Consider the following 16,996-nt stretch of genomic DNA (forward strand, 5'->3'; position numbering starts at 1 on the left):
AATATAACCACACTACGGACGGACAAGCGCCTGTTTTTATGCGTTGTCATTAGCAACAACGACGGTAAAACCATTGCGTGTCCGCTTGTTTATTTTCCACATAAACCTTTCACAATAAAGCTCAAGATCCTGTTGAGACTTTTCAAAATAAACTGAATCACGTGAAAGAGTATGCAGAGTGTTTACGATGAGATGCAAAAAAGAGCCGTCAGGTGCTAAAAAATAAACCTTAGATTCAAACGTTAGAACAAGCTTTTCCCCGCAGCACGCCGTGTAATAAATAGGGATGGGTATCGTTTAGGTTTTATCCGAAACCGGTACTTTTGAAACGGTGCCGGTGCTTAAACGGTGCTCGAACCGGTGCTTAAAGAATGGAGAACACAAACTTTGTCCAAAAACCTCTCATGTTTAGCTGTTTTTTTTGTAAAAAGATAACAATGTTAGCCTTTTCTGCAGCTATAGGGCATATATGGTATCACTCTTGGCTGGAAGCAGTGCTTAAACAATGGAAAAAACACAGACTTTGTCCTAAAACCTCTCATGTTTAGCTGTTTTCCACATTTTCTTTGGTCATTTTAGCCTTTTTGGCCAGGGTGAAGGGAGTATCTGCCATCAAACAAGAAGACAGCCGCATGTAACTACGACGGTGTTTGCTAGTTCACCTTACATGCATTAATTTAATAACGTGGTTAGCCTACTCAACGTAAATTACACACGAACAACATTAAGCTACTCACGCAGAGAAGAACGGCTGCTGCTGCCATCATCATCCTCATCATTTCTGCTACACTGGCAGGGCTAGGGGCCCGGACTCTACTCTTCGAGTTCTTGAGGGGATGTTGCTAACTCGGTGCATTTCTCTGCTTTTAAAAAAACGCTATGCGTCGTCAGGTTCGTCGTCAGATTCGAGGTGTTACCTCCTTTGCACAGTATCACCTTAAAGCACTTGTTGCAGGCTGCTGAGTTTGCATCTTTTGCTGTGAAGTACAGCCAGACTTTTGACCGCTTCGCCTTGGGCATTTTTAATCTGTAGCTCTGCTCTAAAGGAACGTACGTACCTGGGCTCGCCTACTACGCTTGCAAAGGTAAAATGATTGGCTAGAATCCAAAGTGTATGACATCTCAGGAAAAAAAAAAGCACAGAAATAAAGCACCGAAATGTGCGCTGCTTTTCGGTCTGGTTACTACCGTTTATGTCAGAACCGGAGCCATAATGGCACCGGATACCCATCCCTAGTAATAAATACTCACAAAGGAAACGGCGGCCGTTACAACTTATGTCTAAAAATGTATCGTTTCACGCATTGGTTAAAACACTCGACTCCAGGTACACGACGCCCAGCTGGAAACACTTCACGCAAGTCGAGCTGCCCGAGATTCACAGAATTTACAGAAAATGTTAAATTTTTGTGATTTATATCGTTATCAGACGATAGATGTCTTATATCGGGATATGAGATTTTGGTCATATCGCACAGCCCTATAGCCAGATATATTACTTGTACAAACTGTGGACACTGTGTTTGTGTCCCTAGCAAAACCGTTATCAGCACAGGAGAGCCTGGTTTTGAAATATCAACAAGGTTTTGAAATATCTACAAGGCTCATTGAATGAATGAATGAATGCAGAATTTTCTACAGTGACCGTAGACTCCGGACCAATCACAACGCAGAACTGTCTGCTGTAGGGATGCACTAATTTGACTTGTCTCAGATATGATACTGATGTCTCGGCTTCAGGATATAATGTTGTTATTCATATAATTTATTTAGAGTAGCTTCATTTAAGCTCATATAAAGGCTTCTGAATGAGTTGTTGCACTGAACTAACGGCCTTCTAGCTTTATGGCTTGTGAGACTTTCCTCTGAATGGACATAATGAAAGAAACCAAAGCTTCGTCTGACTCAGTGTGTTGCCTTAAATATCCAGCCTATCCACCGACAGCGCTAAAGTGGAAACACGAAAGAGATTAAAGTGAACAGAAGAGAGTTACTGCTGCTGTTTGATTCTTGTGTGTCATTAATTCTGTGTCTTGTCTGCCTTTCTGCAGGTTTTTCTGGCTCCTCAGTTTCCTGAGGGTTTGTTATATTATTTGTCCTCTCCCAAAACCCGAGTCCAAACCAGCCGGTCGTGGCAGACGGCTTACCACACGAAAAACAAAGCACATCTGCGTGCAGTGTCTTCTTTCTGTGTCCTGGATGCTTTGCCAATTTCCAGATAAGGTGGATGGGAAGTGGAGATGAGGCAGATGAGATGATGTGAGAAGACAATAGCAAATTGGAGGGGAGAAAGAGAACATTTGTAAACCCAGACAACAGATGGTGAGTGAAAAAGAAACACTTGGTGCATCATGGGAAGCCCCCAGCAGCCTAGGCCTATTGCAGCATAACTAAGGGAGGATTCAGGGTCACCTGATCCAACCCTATAAGCTTTAACAGCAAAGAAAGTGCAAAGTCTAATCTTAAAAGTAGAGAGTGTGCTTCTGATAAAACATATGAGGAATACACTAATAAGTTGTTACCTTAAGGTTTTTAATTAAATAGGCTACACAGAACAGCTGTTTTTGTGTGAAGGTCCTTTGTTTCATTATTTTGGCTGCTGTAGGGCTGGAATGTACCAGCTTGTGGGATAAAGTGTGTTTTCTCTTCCCCACAGCCTGCAATGCTGCCACGGCAGCATTAGACAGTTGGAAAGAAACAGACTCCATGTGGACGGAGGGCAGATGTCCTTCAGCCCAGCTAGAGAACTGACCTTGTGCTAGCGTGGTGGGCCCTGAGTTCCTTCTGATGCTGAACAGTGTCCGGCCTTATGACCACAACGTGTAGGTGACACTGACTCCCTCGTGTTCCTCAGATCTGGATCACTGGCATCTTTTTTTTTTTTTTTTTAAAGCATATCTTAGTGCTGTTTAAGTTTTGTCGTTTTGGTACAGTCTGTTAGCTCTAGTCTTGGTCACTCATGCACATTTCAAGGTATTTTACTTACCTCTTGGTATTTTAATGTTATTTTAAGAATAGTGCCTCGGACTCTTACTAAATATAATATGACAATTTCTTCATAATTGAGCGTAAAGTGCGTTGTCAAGAATAGGTTATCTATATAAAAACCGGTGCTACAAATAAGATCTGGGTCTGACTCTGTCCCTGATGGAGACAACTTAGTTTTATTTGGCAACATAATTCTAATTTTGATTGAATATTCTCATTCTTGTTGATTCTGTTGGCTTTAATAGGACCTACGTTATCCTGGGTTAACCTTAAAGCTGATCTATCTCTGCAGTACACCGCTCTACTCTGAGCTGCATTATTAAAAAATGAGGGTCATGTTTACCGTTCGGTGTCTAAGTGTTAAGTCAGAATGATGGAACAATAAAGTTTGAGTTCAAGTTTGTTTTTTATTTTGTAAGAACAAAATTCTCTGCGCACCAGACATGAAGACGCAGACCTAAACAGACAAATTAAAATAACAACAAAAAAATTGATAAAAGTTGCAAAAGACAGCTTTTACAAAACCATGTTGTCCACTGCCACTGAACAACCTGAGCTTAGAACAATCTTTCAAATGTTCTATGTCAGGTTCCTGTATGATACAAAAAAGTAAAAAGGACAACTTAATATTGAAGACACACAAAAACTGATACCCTAATGCCAACTTGTTCTCACTCTCAGGGTTACAAATACAGCTGTAATGTCAGAAGATAAGCGCCCAATGACATCTCACTTGAGGCTTCTAACAAAAACTGCAGTAATTGAGGGGCTGGGGTGAAAACATGTTGATGCCACACATCTGGGGGATAAATATCAAAAGTTTAAATGCTTGTCAGCATTAGTTAAGCTTAATATATCAAATACACAGAATCACAACTGCATTGTGAGAGGTTACAATACATGACTGTTGAAAATCTGTTTCTCCCCCGCGGTGTGTCGCAAGCAGTCATGGTCTAAGTACACGTGAACATGGGAATGCAGGACCAATCTTCAGCTTCCTCGATACAAAAGAGCGCTCAGTTGGCGTGCTGAACAGTGGAGAAGCACAGTTTGAGGGTGTACGGGTAGGGACCGGCTACAGAGAGAGGAGAGAGTCAGCGTTAGCTCACCCCAAAGAAACAAACAAAAAATAAAATAAAAAATACAAAATTCCTGCAACGAGCCTCCCAACTGAACTGAATGTGTGCTTTAACAAGTGTGTAGATGAAGCACTGTCAGCTCCTTAGAGTTAACTAACTCTTAACCTAACCTGACAACTGCTTACTGTGTATAATTTAAAAAAGGATACCTGAGAGCTTCATTGAAAACTTACTTGGATTTTTCATTTGGTAGTGGTTTATCATGGCCAGAGCTTCCATAGCATCGTTGATCGACTCCCACTCTAACAGACCTGAAGCACTGCGATCACTGGGAGCTGCTCCGCCTGGTGGGCACAGATGCAGAAATGTGATGAGACGTTTGATTTTATTCAGATTCAGTCATCGTTTTAAATATTTATCGGGTGCATCTGCCAGTCTTCTTAAAGCTCACTGGCATAACTCAAATACACATCAAGAGGAGGCGGGTGTAAAGCAGCGTACTTTTTCCCGTGAACATTTTGACATTAACAGGAGCCTTGACACCGATCTCGTCACAAATCTGTAAGAAGACAAACATCGTTAGGGTCTGCAGGTGCAACACTTGTGACAGTCACAGTTTGAATCCTTGGGCTGCATGTGCACAGTTCCTCCTACAGACCTGAGAGAAGATCTCCGGCGTGGCTTCTGGCTGAGCGTTGAAGAAGTGCAGCACGTTACTCGGGTGCTGGATGCGGTTTTTAGCTGCTTGTTCTGGGGAGGTGAACCGGTTGTTCCTGGAGCCGTGGAATTCCTTGAAGCTGCTTGTGCCATCTTCCAGCTCGTAGCATTGACCAGGAACGATGGCTTGCTGCTTGGATACGCTGCAGGGAATAGGGGGGGAGGGAGGATCAGCCTTTTAAAATAATTTATGGCTCCACCTTACTACACAAGTCTCCAAAACTCAGCAGCTCCAGAAGCTCAGGCATAAACCAGTGGGTGATGTGTCCATGTTTTGTGATGACATTTTCACAGCCTTTATTTTGGACTAAAACAGCGTGTCAGCCTTTGTGTGATTCTTTAAAGTGAAACTAACATCAGCCGCTCTGCTGATGTTAAACTGAATCTGACCAATCACAAACGAGAAGTTTGTGATTGGTCAGATGTTTTCAACTCCAACTGCTATCTGGATAATAGATTAGAGAATCCTGGGCAAATGACTATCAGTTAACGCTGGGGCGAGTGAAACTGTTGCGTGTGAATAGAAGCTGCTTTGTTCGGGCTCAGATGTGCCTGGAGCGATTTCGTCAGTCTGACATTTGTAGATTACACTGTTCAGGTTTAACTCACCACACATTCAGTTTCTGTCCAAACAGGAAGTTGTTGTTGAGGTGAGTGATTGCACGGTCCACAGCGTAGCAGTCTCCCATCTCCACCATGGCTGCTCCGGGCTTACTCTTCATGAACTTCACCTGGAAGGGTTCAAAGACAGGATTGACTGGTGCTCTGCTATTTGCCTTTCGCTTTGACCTAAACACAGAATCGATTTGCCAATTTGACTTGTGTGCGTGCTGATGAACGGGAACACAAGTGTGGCATTGTTGAGGTGGAAAATATTGACTCAGTTTCAGCCATGATAACACTTCCTGCTGACATTCCTTTGTTTCACTCTCAGTGTGAAATTTTGCCCGCTGGTAACTTCATCCTGCTCACTGAGCTTTTATATCCAAACAGGAGTTAGAAAAACAAATGTGATACACCTCCTGGGTCATTGTTAAATGTTCATGTCAGTGCATTTACTTCTGAAGGAATATACATTAATTGCATTATTTTAAATGTTTGCATTAACTTAACGTTCACTTAAGTAATCTCACTTCAGGTTTCGCTGTTCAAAGGTGCCATATTAGGTTTAAGTCATAATATAGAGTTACAGGATGTTGTCAGTTCATATTAATTACTACAGCACACATGAAGACCCACAGGCACGACATCCCAGGGACTTAGACATGCACCAAAATCATCTTTTATTAGACCTGTGTTCTTTCTAATGGTCAGCAGAGGTCTGACTGCTGAAGACTTCTGGTCCTAAACAATAAGAAAACATCCATCAGCTCCGAACTCTGACATCATCCACCGATGTCGTTAAAATAAAGACCATAGCCTGATATAAAAGACTGATGTCTTTTATAAAAGACCCACCTTCATCTTAGCTCTTTCAAACCAGGAGAGTTCTGACCAACTGTGGGAGCGTGAAGATACCCGTGATTATCAATACAGTACTTAGAACTCATGATTTAACCCACAGTATAAACAGGAAAGTGTTTACTGAGCTCAAGGGAGATGAAGGATGTTTTCACATACACCAAACACAATCAATGATTGATGATTTACACTGCAGCAGCTCAAAAACAGGCACTGACCCGCTCTACGTTCCCATAGAGACAGAAGATGTTGAAGACGCGGTCGGCGTTCATCTTGACAGGGTCCAACCCGTACACCATGACAACCGGCGAATCAGCATGTGCGCCGTACTCGCCAGGAGGAGGGGGAGGAGGTCCGTAGCCTGGACCGTAGCTTCTCCCTCCACGCCCTCTCATTGGTGGACCCATACGGCGACCTTCGTAGGGCGGGGATCCGTAGCTCTCATCGTAACCATGGTAACCACCTCCTGAAGAATGCGGCAGAAATCAGGAAAGTGAGAAAATGTGAAAATAACACCAGTAATCAAGCAGGGTGAGGTAAGCTTTTCTGGAAAATACTGAGATCTGTAGAGCCAATTACATAGGACACAGCACCACCTCACTGCCACTGTGTGGAGGACCCAATTTACACAATCGTCTTAACTTGAATGTACCAAGTTTAAAATGACTGTTGACTCATACTGGATGTAGATAGTTTGGATTATTAAAGTTTATACCTCAGTTTCCCCAATTTAGGGCTAATAAACCTAGTCTTAAACTAGATCTCGACTGAATCCTTCATTCAGTCTGGGACTAGGATTAATCGACGTACAGAGGAGATTAGCTCAGCATTTTGCATGTTGTGTTTCAGTGGGTTCTCTTGTTCCCCAGGGGCGTGAGAGCCTTACCGTACTCTGGAGGGTGGTCGCCCAGCAGAGCAGGCTGTCTCTGGCGCTTGTTAGGGTTGGCATTCACATCGTCTATAAGAACAGGAAGACAAAAGGAAAGAAGAAAAGGATAGAGAAAGAAAAAAAAAAAAAAAAAAAGGAGATAAATATAACAAGAAAAGTCTGGAAACAGAACTGTAATCTCTACATGACAATGGGATGCTTGAGCACAAAATATGTATTATGGTAAACTGACATTATGATGCCAAAGGTGCATCAGAGTGCACACCAAAGCGTCTAAATAATCTGTCAGAGGAACAATTAGAAAAACAAAAGAAACTAATCAGAGTACTTAAGAGAAATGCATGCATTTAAAGATTGATGCATCTGGCTCTCACAGGCCAGATGCATCGGGCCTGCGAGAGCCGCTCCAGCAAAGATGAACAACCCTCCCCCAGATTACACTCCAAACATCTCAACCATCTCAGCAACTGCCCCTTTTGGTCTTGAGTGATTGTAAAGGAATGGTGGGGAGGGCAAGGACGTGTAATGAATGACAAAGACAGAATTAGGGTCTAAGGAAATAACCCCAAAACCCCTTTAACTGAAAAACATCCACAATGCTAAACCCCTTAGCATGTAAAGTGGAACAGGAGTAAATGGCAAGGATGAGGTGGATGCTGATGATCTCAGAAGTGAAGAGGGTAAGGGTATCAAACAAAGTCAGTCTGGATAAGTATGACAAATGGCTAAATTTAAAAAAAAAAAAAAAAAAAAAAAAAGTTTGTACGCTCACACACACCTGCATTGCTCCCATTGCCATCTGCATCACCATCTGTACAGGTACACAATAATCATACACAATCAGAAGGGAAGCCAGGTTAAACATGGTTACATCTTAACTCAAGTGAAGTTACCCGAGGTAAGTGTGAGGAGAGTGCGTTAAGACCACTCGTGAATGATAAGGCTTTCTGTCCTCAGTGGGGAAGAATTTTATAAGAAATGCAAGCTTGGTACCTTTGCAGGTGACAAATTTAGACTCTCCTAGCTTTACCAGGTGTGTGCCGCTTTGTAATTAGCAGGGTTGGTCACAGACACAGACTAAATAAAAGAAGGACGTAACCACCATTGGTTTGCGAAGCCTTGTTAGGAAGTTTCAGGATGAGTTCTGAAACCACACGAAACGAGAGAACCCGGAGGGCACCGCTCACTCTTTGGCTAACAACTTGTGACTCACAAGCAAATAGCCAATAGAACACCCTGGAAAACCTTATTATGTCCACAGTTTATTTGGTAAACTTACTGCGTTACTCGGTGAGAACATAAACCCATCAGGAAAGTGTTAAATGAGGTCACAGAATGGAGCTAAGGACCAGTTTTCCATAGACTTCTACACAGCCGCAAGTCTTTTTGCCCCCTGCCGCCCATTTAGAAGAAACTTTTCAGCGTTGGTAGCTACGCCCATCTTTTATGCCATCTGTGGTCAAGCACATCCGACACGAGCCCATTAAGTTCACACCCAAACTCCAGATTAAAACATGATTTATTTCCCAAAGAAACTAGCACAGCTCCAGGGAAGATGGATGAGATTACTGATGGCTGTAAACTGCCAACAGAGGGAGCAACAACACAGCTTACAGACATACAGAGAGCAGGTTTGACATTAGAAAACAGAACCACAGCCTCTTCCAGAAAGAGAGATTAAGCCTGTGTGAGGGGAAGGAAAAAAATAATTTAAAAAGAATGGAGTCATGTCTGTCTTGTGTAGCGATGTTGGTAGCTGGGCTTTGGGGTCATGTGGTGCTGTGCGGTTATGTTCCTTGAGAACAGGTCTCGATTTACTTACTGCAAGTTTACAAACAGTGGGAGGAAGACATTTGCTGCGGCAGTTCCACCACTCTCCACTCAACTCATTTCATCCCAAACTCTTATCCATTTCCTCTTTTTGGGGAGGGGGGGGGCAAGTCTCCACCTCAGGATCGATTTCCTGGTTTAGCAAGCTGAAACGCCCACTGGTAGGTGGGGAGCTTGGTTGGCGTTTCCATCCTTTTTGTTGCGTTTTGGAAAGGTAGGACTTGAAGCTGCCATAGAGCACATTTCAGTGGGGGGGAAGCTGGCTCCTCTTAGCCGCAAATTGCCAAACCTGCATCACATGGAAGGTGTTACACAGGTTCTAGAGACTTAAATATATTTAAAGAAAAAAAAAAGAAGAAGCTAAACAGGGATGCAAGTAGTAAGAAAATCAGAGGGAGAAAGAGGAGAAAGAGCGAGAGAGAAAAGCTGAACTCCATGTGAGGGAGGGACACAGTGGATGGTCTGACTGGGCTCTGAGTGTGCTGATGGTGTTGTCAGCAGTGTCTTGTCTTCATCAGTTGTCTTGTGTTGACTCCAATGTGAGTGGAAATGTCTTGATTCGAGGGTGTGAGGTGGATCAGTCGGTACGGCGTCAGTGTGTTGCGTTCGTGTCGGAAAGCGTGACGAGCAGTTTAGCTCGAGGCTTTAAAAAAAAATGTGATCTTGACTGATTGTTATCAGTATGCATCGTCTGCTGTGGTGAAAGATGCCTGTCACTAGCTTCTGTCTGGGTGGGTGGTGCTGTGTCTTCTCTGGTGTCAGTCTTCGTTTGGTGTAGACAATGGGAGCACTGTAGCTGCTTGTGTCTCAAAGTGACGAAGAAGGGGGAAAACGGAGGGGAGGGACCGAGTGTAGCTCAGTACCAAAACTCCCCACACTCTACAAATGTCTCCATGGATCTTGTGCAAGAATGCAGAGATGACGATTGAGTGGTGTATCAGTCCTACATCGGCGTGTTGGATGGATGGTATCTCAGGGGACATTTGGCCCTCTGTGTGATAGTGGTAGTGTCCTCCCTGAAGAAGTGGATGCTTGAGATGGTGGTCGCTGAGTGTTGATGTCAGCGTGTATCTGCACAAAGCTTCTGTGCATAGTTGGTTTTTTTGAAAGTCACCCATTACAGATAGCCAGTCAACTGATGCTGGTCCAACACCTCTGTTCTCAGCCAAAATTAAATGTAATAAAATACAGAAACACACACTTCAACGGAAGCACATTTGGCTTTTTACACCCGACTACTGAACCCCCCCCAAACATGTTTTGTCAACCGAAATGTAAATATTAAGGTGCAATTAAAAACAGCGGGAAAGACCAGCATTAGTCTTGGTGGCAAAGACATGTTTTTCAGTTAAGTGACTTTAAAGGTACCTTTTGTAATTGCCCTCTGCAGGCAGGAGGGCAACACTTAAAAACTTCAGATGCTTAACCTTAATTAAAAAAAAGAAAAAAAAAAAAAAGCTTTTTTTTTTTTTTAAACTACAATTGTAAATAACTGTTCGCCTGGTTTAACAATGGTTAGGTTAAGTCACTGCACCTCAGGTTAGAAAGTGGCATTACACAACAGTACAGCCCAACCATAGACCAACTTCAGTTGTACGTCTTCGACCTGAAGTGTTTTCTTGACAGCTTTAGTTTGGAAACAATTTTAAGAGGAAAAAAAAGAAACATTTACAAAAAAGTACCTTTAAAGTCAAAGTTTAACCACACTTTGAAAAAAAAAAAAAAAAAAAAAAAGTAATAGTACTAACAGATATCCAAAAACACTCCTGCAAAAATGTGCCATGAGAAGGGCAGGAACAGCAAATGCCAGCAGAAAGAAAATGTGCACATAGCAGGTTAGCTTCTCTGTGACTGAACTGATTCAAGAGGACATTTAATGAGAAATAATAGAGCAGCCAATGCTCAGTCAGTGTGACCATACAGACATCCGTCTCAAAACTGGGACTGGGAAAAATAAACCTTAATCTTCTCTACTTTAAGTTAAATGAAGAATATCAGAATGTCTTATTTAAATTTTTAAAAAATAAATACAAATAACAGTATAAAGTAGTAAACACTGTTGCTTCCAGTCAGCCACACTGCTGTAATGTGAAGAAAAAGCTGTAAGACATTTTGAACTTTTCTGCAGCAGAAAAAAACAAAAAACGCACTTTAACTGTCCAAGTTTGATTTAGACTTCTGCGGGAAATAGACGTCCTAACCCGTCACCTCTACCTTCCACGCCATTTAAGTCGTTACATTTATCAGGACGTACACATCAGGTTACGAAGTAAGGTTAAAAGGATTTTCCATTTCCTCTTAAGCTGTGAGGCAGATTTGCTGCTGAAGCCTATTTCAGGCATTAGACTGAACCACTGTTCCCTGCAAACCAAGTAATTTTAACATCTTTACACAAAAAGCTAGCTTAATCTTTAAGACTGAATACTAGATTTGTTTATATTATTGGTCTGAAACTGCAAAATGATTACCAACTTGAGCTTTAAAAATAAAAGTAGTGAAGCAAATATTGCGCATTAGCTCTAATGCACCAATTTCGTTTTAATCAAGCAAGAGAAACGCCTCCACCTCCCTGCTTTTTTTCTCCCAGCCTTATTGTTTCTGTAATGTTATAGACTTCCTTTAACGCAAAACAGCTACAACAAGGAAAAGAAAGAAAGAAAAACAACTTTTAACGGTGGTTCGCTTTGCAGGTGAACTGACTGGTATATATACCATCACTGGCCTGTGGCTGTTTTTAACCCTTTATGCATTTTGTTGTTTTGCAGTATTATTTATTATAAGACACCCGACTTTAGAAAAATCAATCCATTTATTTAAATCACTCTTTGTGGAGGAGGACATATTGTTAATATGCTGTCCCAGCATTAGACAAACAGTCTCTCTACTGCTTCAGGGAAAAGAAAGCTGCTCTATTCTTGAAACAGTGAAAACTACTTCCTGACAGTAACTTCAGCCCGAGGTGAACTGACTTAATGAGCTGCTAGGAAACACAAACTAGGTTAGACAGGTGCAGAAGCAGGATCTACAGTCACAAGCACCACAATTTACTCATCTTAAGAGTCTGAAGGGAGGGTCACGTGACTGGAAATACTGAATGTAAAAAGTTCAAACACAAGTAAACCAGAACAACAACATGCCACAGAAAATATTAGCCTCGCTATGTTATCTTTCTGTCTGTCTGTTCCTGCCAGTCTCACCACTTAGCGATATACTGGTTTGTAAAAAATAAAAAATTACAAGTTCTGCTTTTTTTTTTTTTTGTTTGTTTTTACTTAATGAACCTGAAAACCCAGAGAAATGTAAAGACCCAAAGTAACGCTTCAGTCATAATGCCACACTGGTTTGTTTCAAAATATGCCAACATACACTTGGCATATAAAAAAAAAAAATGTATCCATGTTGTAGCATTATCAGTGAAGAGTGCTGCCTCCATCTGCCCAGTAGCATGCTTGCTGCAAGTCCCCACAGTGGCAGTAAGGGTGCTGAACAGTGTCAGGCTTCTCAGCTACAGAGCATATGTAGCACTAAGCAAATGACTGGGGGATGTGTGTCTGCTGCTTGAGGTTTTACCTGGGCCTCCCAGATTGGGGTTTGTGTAGTCCCAAGTGTCCTGGTCATTCTTGAACACATTCAAACGAGTGGGCTGGAATAAAATGTAAAAAAAATTATATGAATAAACAAATCCGACTTTTAACCTGTCAAATGAAAATAACATTTTTTTTAACTGACTGGACAGGGGTTCTAAACCGGTGGCTCTTTCCCTCCAATCTACTGTGACTTTGGCTAAAAAACTATCTAGAATCAGTTATACTTAGAACTAGCTTTCATTACATGTCATTAACTCAGAAACATTCACTTTCTAACAAAGAATTTTATTTGCAGGTGTTACCTTTGCATACTCGATCTTCAGGGTGCAGCAGCCAGAGTAGATATCTGCTCCATTGAGTGACGCCTTGGCCCTCTGGGCACTTTGAACGGAGTCAAACGTGATGGCACGGTTAAGGGCACAAGGTGTGTATTTGGATTTTTTAAAATGGCACTAAAGAATGAAGAAGAAGAAGACAGGAGACAAAAAAACAAACAAACAAACCCACATGCCGTTAGGAGTCTCACTGTGGGTAAATTTTAGGCAACTGATCTCCACCTTGTTTCTTCTCTGTTTATAAAGATACCAGCTTTCCTTTGTTTCTCACGGTTAACAAATAAGATAGCAGCCAGTGAACACTTGAAAGGATATTCAACCATTGCCTGGACACCGTTTTTCCTGAAGATAACAATTCTCTGGACCGGCCCACAGTTGTTGCAGATAGTGTAGAGGACGTCCTGAGAACATGAAACAAAACACGAGTTTTATGATTAGATTTGTTATTCAAAACGATTTTGATGCAAGTTTTGACCCCCCCCCCCCCTTAAAAGTTTGCTTAAAAGTTTCACACAATTTTTTTTTTTTTTTTTTAAATAATCAGTTTTCTTGAAACTCCCAGATTTCCCCCCAATCAGAGCACCACCCTCTGTACAGTCTGAGAATCTGAGAGTTACAAAATTCTAGCTGTGCAATTACCCAAAACAGCATTAAAGTGCAACCAGCAGGTGTGAAGTCAGTTCCTGAGTGTACTCCCATTCACAAGGGTGACAACTGTATCCATAGGCTAGGTGGAGTGCAGCGATTCACAAAAGGTGGCGTTCAGAACTTATTGATACTGTTGGTGTGGCATTAACTATATAAAAGATCCATGTTAAATTTTAAAAATCGATTAAATATGTCAATCTGAGGATGTGAACTTCTTCAGTGGGGTGCACCATATAAAGTGGATTAACATAATGCTACTCATTATTGTGTATGTGTGTACACTTTCACTGACAGGACGTCTACAGGCTGGTACAAGCCTGGGGCTGCATGGTGTCCATGAATGATCTAAGCAGGAACGTCTTTATACCGTTACATCGCCGTTACAGCACCGCCACTCAATTTTCAGAGAAAAGCAGCACATTCCAACAAATGCCAAAGATACTCTGTATTTGTATGGGTTGTAGCATTTGTGGCCTCTGCTTCCCTTTTATTTCAGCCACCAACACATAACTGACATTGTTCCAAACTACCAGAGCGGCAGCCAACTTTAAAACTTTTCCTGCAGTGCATAACTACTAACAACTGTTTGTGGAAAAACAACAGCACTGACATTTAAGGACACCCATCAGCTGGTACACAAAACAGACCCAGGCAAAGTAATGACACAAATCTTTGCACTCACTGTTGTAATAGGGTAGATGGGGTTCATGATAGTGAACAGAAGAACATTGTTAACGGTTCTCGAGTCATCCGAGTCTCCGGGCCTGGATATCTTCTGGCTGGTGGAGTAGTTGATGAATGCTGGGTGGCCGGCGATGTATACCTGGTTGTCTGCAGCATAAGTCACAGCTGTGGATGATCCGTTCATGTCCTCGTACTCCACCAGCGCCTGACGCTTATTGGGCATCACCACCACATAGCTAAGACAAACAGAACATATTAGCTGGGAGTTGATAACTTTATTTATATAGCACCTTTAAAAAAATCTTCACAAAGAATGCCAAACTAAGACAATACACAAACTAAAAGCTGATAAATGAATGACATGTAAAAACCATCCCGTTGTATCTGACGAAGTAATCTGAAGGAAGTCATGACGCTTCAAGCCTTGGTGAGGTTGTTCCAAAGTCTTCAGATATAAGCACTGACTTAAGGATCCTACCTGAGGATCTAAAGGGATCAGCATTTCTCTATGTAGTTGAAGGCCAGAGTTGGGTTTGGTTTAAAAGCAATCATTAAAAGTCACTCAGCTGCTGCTTGTGGAAAACTTTATTCCAAGCTCCAAGTTTTTACCTGATTGCTCCAAATTCTTGCAAGGCTTCCACAAGGTCAGCTTCTGTAACACCATCCACCAGCCCCCGGACATGGACCACCACGGATGGAAGGGTCTTGTGCGGATCTTCGTATCCCTATTAAAAACACAATTTAAAAAAACAAAAACAAACAAACAAACAAACAAAAAAACAGCTAACTGTAGACTTCCTCTTTATGAAGGGTTTTTCCTGGCTCGTAATGATCATCCGCATTACAGCTAGGCCCACACATATTTGGACAGTGAGAGACTTTGTAATTGTGCCACTGTATAACGACCACAAAACAATCTAGATGCGATTCTATTCAGACTTTTAGCTTTAATTCAGGATTTCAACAACTGTTCAATTGAACTATATTTATACAGCGCAGTTACATTGAAGAAGAAAGACAAGAAATTAACTGGATTATTCTGCATTTAAAAAAATGAAATACAATACTGGGAATTTTCCTATTATTGGGCACCAAAATATTTGACAATCAATGAAGGAAACTCGAAACATGTCCAGTTACTTGTGCAACCTGCGGACATCGGATCATCTATTTAAGGATTCTTCTGACACGCTTAACGAATTTATCCTGCAGAAATAATTGCGAGTGGAAGGAAAATTCCCTAATGTGCATTTTTGCTGGGTGTTTTTTTTAACCGTCCCACAAAAGATAAAATATATTTAATACTGTAACACGCTCTCTTCCACATGGTCTAATAAAACTACACCTAGCTACACAAGCTACTCAGTGAGACACTTCTGTGCGTCCTTCCCGGACTGAATACTGGTCACTATCCCGTTTGAGTTTTGAGCAGTTGGGGGGTAAGGGGTGCTAATCAGGCCCACAGTTCTAATAACGTGGTTTCAATTCCATAGTTATATAGTTCTGTATAAACGTAAAAAAAATAATTGGCTTGCTCAAACTATGGACTAATGGCCAATGATCTCTACAATAAAAAGCGGGTTATGTCGTGGGCGACTAACAGCTAGCACGTTGCTAACATTACCGGCACTAGAACAAAGCCGAGCTACGGCAAGGCCGAGCCGGGGAAACCGCCCTCCGACAGCTCCATTCAGAGGGCAAGGCACGGGCACAATACTATTTACGCCCAGAGACACATCCCGAGCAGCTGCAATCTAAAATACACAGCGTTTAAATGGAAAAACATTGTAAAACGCCCAGTTTTGTTGGACAACTATCTTCCCGGGCATGGATTTAATAACCTGCGGCGCGTCGTGACACATTTTTTTCCAGCTCACTTCTGAATGAATCAAACTGCACCGAGAAATGAGTTCCCGAGCTGCGTATATTCACACTCTACGCTAAATTAATTCCCATTCTTCCTGAGACCAACGTACCGTGGCCATTCCGTCGGTTTTCTGTCTTTTCGTTGCCCTGCCGTCTTCGCTGTAGTAACGGTTAGCTGCAGTAGCCATGTTGTCCCGGTTAAAAAGGATGGTGGTAGTGACGACGAAGTGAAATGGACGGAAAAGTCAAGAAAAACGAGGCTCGTGTATCCACGCCCACTTACAATACATAACGCGACATGATAGGCCAAGGCAGCTGTCAATCAGCTTGTAACTTGAGTACGAACCAATCGGAAAAAAGAAGCGTTTAAGTCGTTATTTTGAAGTAAAACGCAGCATATACCAATACAAGGCTGGTTATTTTTAAGTGACTAAGATTAAGTATGTACTTTTACCGAACAGGCGCAATATTATTCAAGTTTAGCATTTACAATAAAACCGTATTACTAATGATCAGATCTGATCCGAGGAGGTTCAGGTGCTACCATCTTTATGCGGTCTGAAATCATCGTTGGCTGAGTGTTCCTGGTCAAAATAATGACAACCCAAAGTTTCAGAACTGAGCAACATTTTAAAGAAGCCTTCCCTGTCTGTGAGGTTAGTGTTGCAGGTAATTGGTGCATGCCAGGGAGTAGTTTTTTTGTAGCCTTTGACCCGGTTCTTGTTTTCATAAACAGGAAACATGTTTATATAACATGTGTCAATACATTTGCACTGAGTCTCTGCTGGACAGCCGACAAACAAAACTAGTCTGGTTTTAATATCGTACACATGGAAGGATTACTGAGATAACAGGAGCCAAATAATTAGCATCGACCCATACTAATACGCTTCTGATGCTGGCACAGAGTTG

General features: G+C 41.9%; 1 protein-coding gene across 2 annotated transcripts; it reads right to left on the reverse strand.

The window, feature by feature from the left end:
- Nucleotides 1–3,382: 3,382 nt before the first annotated feature.
- On the reverse strand, nucleotides 3,383–16,327 carry LOC134640855 (heterogeneous nuclear ribonucleoprotein L-like). 2 transcript variants are annotated; one of them, XM_063492893.2, is made up of 14 exons: nucleotides 16,195–16,287; nucleotides 14,828–14,943; nucleotides 14,217–14,454; nucleotides 13,202–13,287; nucleotides 12,854–12,950; nucleotides 12,535–12,607; nucleotides 7,913–7,945; nucleotides 7,132–7,203; nucleotides 6,464–6,711; nucleotides 5,394–5,515; nucleotides 4,726–4,927; nucleotides 4,569–4,626; nucleotides 4,301–4,411; nucleotides 3,383–4,063 (listed from the first exon to the last, which is right to left on the reverse strand). In XM_063492893.2, the coding sequence occupies exons 1-14, from the start codon at nucleotides 16,270–16,272 to the stop codon at nucleotides 4,005–4,007; spliced, it is 1,593 nt and encodes a 530-aa protein (XP_063348963.1). In that variant the 5' UTR covers nucleotides 16,273–16,287; the 3' UTR covers nucleotides 3,383–4,004. The 2 variants fall into 2 exon arrangements, with proteins under 2 accessions (XP_063348963.1, XP_063348964.1); XM_063492894.1 differs by lacking the exon at nucleotides 7,913–7,945 and having other exon boundaries at nucleotides 16,195–16,327.
- Nucleotides 16,328–16,996: the final 669 nt, after the last annotated feature.

The sequence above is a fragment of the Pelmatolapia mariae genome, linkage group LG14 (assembly GCF_036321145.2).
Source record: "Pelmatolapia mariae isolate MD_Pm_ZW linkage group LG14, Pm_UMD_F_2, whole genome shotgun sequence".
NCBI classification, from domain to species: Eukaryota; Metazoa; Chordata; class Actinopteri; order Cichliformes; family Cichlidae; genus Pelmatolapia; species Pelmatolapia mariae.